We start from the raw sequence: 5,000 nt of genomic DNA on the forward strand, positions 1-5,000 counted from the left end.
TGGTTTTCCAAATTAATCCCGCGGATACATATAATTCAGAAGAATATGTGAGTGATTCATATACAGCATCTCTTTCTTTTATCAAAGGTTCTACCAATTGATATGTTTCCACAAATAATTGAAATTCAATTTCTTGATCTGTATCTTCAATTTTTGGAAACTTATAAAGTTCTTCTGTTAAGCCATGATCAAGAAATCTGCAAAATCCTTCAAATTGTATCTGATTAAAACCAGGTATTGTAGATATTCCCTCATTTCCATCCCCGAGCATTTTGAATTTCCCTTTTCTCAAAAAATTCCATTATGGACCCATTCTTCATCAAATCATATGGATTTATTTAGCAATGATGGAATTTCTATTTTGTTTACTGAATCACATGAAATTTGACCCACCCCCATATATGGAATGTATTAAATGCATATGAACGGCAGAATAAAGAAAATTTGATATTCAAATTGGAATTTGTAACAGATAGAAAATCGAAAGGAATTAATAAATGCCACTTAGACCTATGGAATTTTGGATAGAATATATATAAAAAAAAGTGATTCCATTTCTACCATTATTATGATATTACATATTCTAATCCGATTGGGTACCAGAAAAATAAATGGATTCGGGATTTAATCTGTTCGATGATATAAAGACATTATAATCATCAAAAATATAGAGTTGATATTTTTTTAGCACTTAACTTTTTTCATGGATTCTATTTTTCAAAAAATGATTCGCATAAAAGAGAGACTTTTATTTTACCTTTTTTTAGTAGAATATGATCGAAGGGCGTAACATAGTAATAAAGTTTTTATTTATTAACCACGTGCAGATAGCTATCTATGTTTCAAAGTTCTATTCGGGACAGCGCGTGCTACGCTATATCAAAATTTCCATTTTCTATTCCATTTATTGAATGAAAAATTGAAGCACTACAATTTACTGAAAATTCTCTATAGGCATCATATATAGATATGATATCCAATTAGATATTTGGATAACAATTTATGTTCTGGGGTTTACATATACTTCTATTTGCTGTTATAATATAATGGAAATTGGGAAGGATTTTTTTCTTTTCGGGCAAGGGTTCAATTTAAGAAAACGGGATTCAAGATGCAAGTCCAATAAAAAAAGAAGTTTAGGAATCCCCCCCCCTCGACGCAAACAAAGGGAGACTTTTTCAGCTATTTTGTAGGGTATCATACATTTTTTTTGGCGGCATGGCCGAGCGGTAAGGCGGGGGACTGCAAATCCTTTTTCCCCAGTTCAAATCCGGGTGTCGCCTGATCAAGAAAAAACTCCAAATCTCTTATTTCGTTTTGCTGATATAACTCGCTGAATTTCTCCCCAGCAGAAGCAAACAAAGTAAAAGGACTCTTGAGACTTGCTTGCTTGGTTCGAAACATCTGGAAGTTTGGCTCTCGAAAGCTAAAGTGCTATAAATCCTTGCCTCTAGGATTCAAGGACAGATTCTAGTGGTGGAAGGGCTCTCATATAAAGATTTATTGATTCCCTTCCACTACTAATGTAGTGTTTAATTACCGGGTCTTGAATTAGATTGGATAGCCCGACGGAAAATCGACTTAGTGGTTGTGGGAAGTGGCTGAAGATACTTTCTATACAGACTCAGGAGAGTCTCTAAGTCCGCGGTATCCAATAACAATTCGATGGAAAATTGGCTTTTTTCGAAAATGGAAATGAAAAAAGAAATTCTTTCTTTTCAATAAAATAATCCCTAGTCAAGAATGGAATAGGTGGTTCTCCGATTATTTCACAGAGACAATCCTTAGACAGTAAGAATTAGATCAAATGAGAAATAAAAGTATGTGATAGATAACGATCTATCTTGACATTCTATTTTTCAGATTTTTATACCTTTTCTAAAGATAAAGACAAGAAAAGATAGAATAGGTCTTATTATTTCTACATCTTAGGAAGATTCCACTGATACTTCTAAACGGGTCACTGCGTATTTTGCTTGTGCTTAACGTTTTCCGATTCTACTAGAAAAAAATATCCTATAAGAATTTGTTCGAAGCAGATTTACTAGAGCCTTTGATCAATGGTGTTGGGTCAGAATCCCTTTTTGACTCTACGCCAGTGGTTCCACTATTATTAGTGAACAATAATGGAATAATTCCTTCATAAAGATAGGGGACATAATTTACATGGATATAGTAAGTCTTGCTTGGGCTGCTTTAATGGTAGTCTTTACATTTTCTCTTTCACTCGTAGTATGGGGAAGAAGTGGACTCTAGAGGGACTACTAAGTGAGGCGATGAATCAAACTGTATCGATTGTTTTATAGATCAGATGGTTTTGCAAAGCCTTTTTTTTACTTTATTATTTGATTTTTATTTGTTTTTCTTTCCTTTTTTATTAAGAGAAAAACGTTCTGTTATTATATTAAGTGGATACGTACCTTCTATGGGAAACAACATATACATAATGGTTGTCCAAGGAGAGACTACGCATAATAAGATTTTACCTTGGCAAGTCACATATTGCGTTGCGCACTTACTTTACCACTTGTTTTTTCTTTTAGAAATCTTATTTATGCTATACTTAGGCTTTGTTGACTCATTTCATATCATGGTTCAAGAGTTTAAATAAAATGGTGGGTTTTCTTATTCCTTTTCGAAATCCGAAGAAATTTCCAGAGAACTTCTTGGATCATCTGTTAACTGCTCAATCAATTACTTCTTCGGAATGCTAAAAGAAAATTAATCGATTTTCACTTACTAATATACTATACGCCATACCCCCCCTTCGCCCATGGATTTGATTCTTTCGATGGATCCAGGGATTCGTATTGAAAATAATTCGAAATCTAGGAATTCGAAGCGTACTATTAAGAATTGCCTTTCGATTGTTTTCGATTGATTGGAATCAAGACAAATTAAATAAATGAAGCAAAGAAATAGAATTGGGATGCTATGTACATTACATATATCAATACATATATCAAAAAGATACATATTGTAGATTAATCTATATTATTTAGATTTTTATACAGTACAACTTGTTACATTACAATAAATTATTGTAAGAATAATAGCTAGTATGGTAGAAAGAAATATATGAATCTTTCTACCATACTATCGGATCTCATAGAATACTATACCGCTAATCCGAATCCGCTCATTTCATTTAAGATGCGAGATGAAAATCCTTTTGATTTCTTCTATTTCTTCAATCATTGACTAAGAAAAGAAGTCAAGTTTGATTCAAATTAATCACTTTGACTGACTGTTTTTACGTATATTATAAGTAAAAAAGCAGTAGGAACTAGAATGAAGAGTGCAGTAGCAATAAATGCGAGAATATTTACTTCCATAATCTCATTGTTTTTTTTTATTTGGCAATAACTCGGGATTTAATCCCATAGAGATGATAAATCTTTCGCCTGTAAATTCAATGGGATGAATTACACCTTGATGATATTGAATCGGATCAATATCATGAATAACAATATCTGAGCTATCAAATCAATTCATCGTCGAGAATTGAATAGTATAACATAGGAAGATCTTTTATCCATACCGAATCCAAAATTGGATTCCTGATCCAACCCCTTTGCTTTTTTTTTTTTTTTTTTTTTTCTCCTTCTTTTTCATTCTTGTTTTTTCTATAACCTACCACCTTCCTTGTACAATCATCTGATGACGTATCATTTGACCGCTCTTACGTTCCCATTGGTTACAAACCCAAACAAACAATAGAAGTAAAATGGAAAAGAAGGAGTGAAGTACTCTTTTTTAATGATTTAATTTTTGTGGAAAACAAAAAGAAACAAGTATGATAAAAAGAAACCGAGTCTTAAGGTATAAAAAAATTGAATATTCCATCACACTATTTTCGAGTTTGTTCCTTTTTCGACAGTACCCTTAAATTTAAATAAAAAAAATTATTCATCCCCTCTCTCTAAGGAGAGGTTGGATCTTTCTTTGATCTTTATTTTATTAATATATCCTCTTTCTTTGGATTAAAAACGAAACGGGACGTATATATTAAAAGAAAAGTTCAAAGTATTCTATCAAAGCAATTATGTTAAATTCATTTTGTATCGTACATCTATTTGTGCATGGGGTCCCGGTAAATATATAGTACTCTATTACACGGATCAGGAACAATTAAAAAAGCCAGACCCAGTACGGTATCGATATCTCTTGGAATCCTAAACGAAATAGGATACTACCAAGAATCGTAGCAATCCACATATGTCTCTATCCCATCAATCAATACTGATTGATGGAATGGAAATTCTTCTATTTCTTTGATGAGAAATGCGAAAAAAAAAAAAAAAGAGAAATCCAATCCCTGTTGGAAATGAAATTCGACTATTTTATTTGTATCTCTTTTCACATCCAAATGGAGAGATGAATTAATGTATTTTTTGTTGGATTTGATTCCGTCGGGACTGACGGGGCTCGAACCCGCAGCTTCCGCCTTGACAGGGCGGTGCTCTAACCAATTGAACTACAATCCCAAGTAAGTAAAGTGTAGAGTATACATACTCTTATGATTGCATTTAAACCATTTCTTTTTCGATTCGAATCGCCGTGGTGCAAGAAGGGTAACAGAGGCTTGACTGATATATTGATATCTCTATGGGTGGGCACTTTAGTGAGAGCGACACAGATTACTAGTAATCCTTTTATTATTGCCAAATCCGGTGATAATCAATCTTTAAATGAAAAAAAAATTCTTTTACTTACACTTTCTACTTAAACTTAGAGATCCTGATATTATGAAATTCGATTTTTAGCAAAAAAAAAATAAGAATTTGTACGAACAAAGAAAATAAAACAAATAAAATAATAGAACAGAGCAAATAAAGCGGTAGGGATATATCAGAAAATTGTACTTTTTTCTATTCTTTCGTTTGGAATTATTTATGAAGAATAAATGGGCTATATCATTTCATGGTGTGGTGGATCAGCGAATTCTTGGGCCGAGCTGGATTTGAACCAGCGTAGACATATTGCCAACGAATTTACAG

At 32.7% G+C, this 5,000-nt stretch overlaps 1 protein-coding gene and 3 non-coding genes across 4 annotated transcripts in view; 1 reads left to right on the top strand and 3 right to left on the bottom strand.

Moving 5' to 3' along the window:
- Positions 1–718, bottom strand: part of LOC125313453 (DNA-directed RNA polymerase subunit beta) — a 3,756-nt gene extending 3,038 nt beyond the window's left edge. The window contains exon 1 of the mRNA XM_048273192.1: positions 1–718. This exon is cut by the window's left edge and continues 3,038 nt beyond it. Within this exon, the coding sequence (XP_048129149.1) occupies positions 1–271 (271 nt within the window). The 5' untranslated portion in view covers positions 272–718.
- Positions 719–1,212: 494 nt separating this feature from the next.
- TRNAC-GCA lies at positions 1,213–1,283 on the top strand. Its single transcript has one exon. It is a non-coding gene; the product is annotated as a tRNA-Cys (tRNA).
- A 3,130-nt stretch (positions 1,284–4,413) lies between these two features.
- TRNAD-GUC lies at positions 4,414–4,487 on the bottom strand. Its single transcript has one exon. It is a non-coding gene; the product is annotated as a tRNA-Asp (tRNA).
- Positions 4,488–4,948: 461 nt separating this feature from the next.
- The window catches only part of TRNAY-GUA, an 84-nt gene continuing 32 nt past the window's right edge, over positions 4,949–5,000 (bottom strand). Inside the window, exon 1 of the tRNA in view lies at positions 4,949–5,000. This exon is cut by the window's right edge and continues 32 nt beyond it. This is a non-coding gene — a tRNA (tRNA-Tyr).

The sequence above is a fragment of the Rhodamnia argentea genome, unplaced genomic scaffold (genome assembly GCF_020921035.1).
Source record: "Rhodamnia argentea isolate NSW1041297 unplaced genomic scaffold, ASM2092103v1 Rarg_v2.40, whole genome shotgun sequence".
In the NCBI taxonomy this organism is placed as follows: domain Eukaryota; kingdom Viridiplantae; phylum Streptophyta; class Magnoliopsida; order Myrtales; family Myrtaceae; genus Rhodamnia; species Rhodamnia argentea.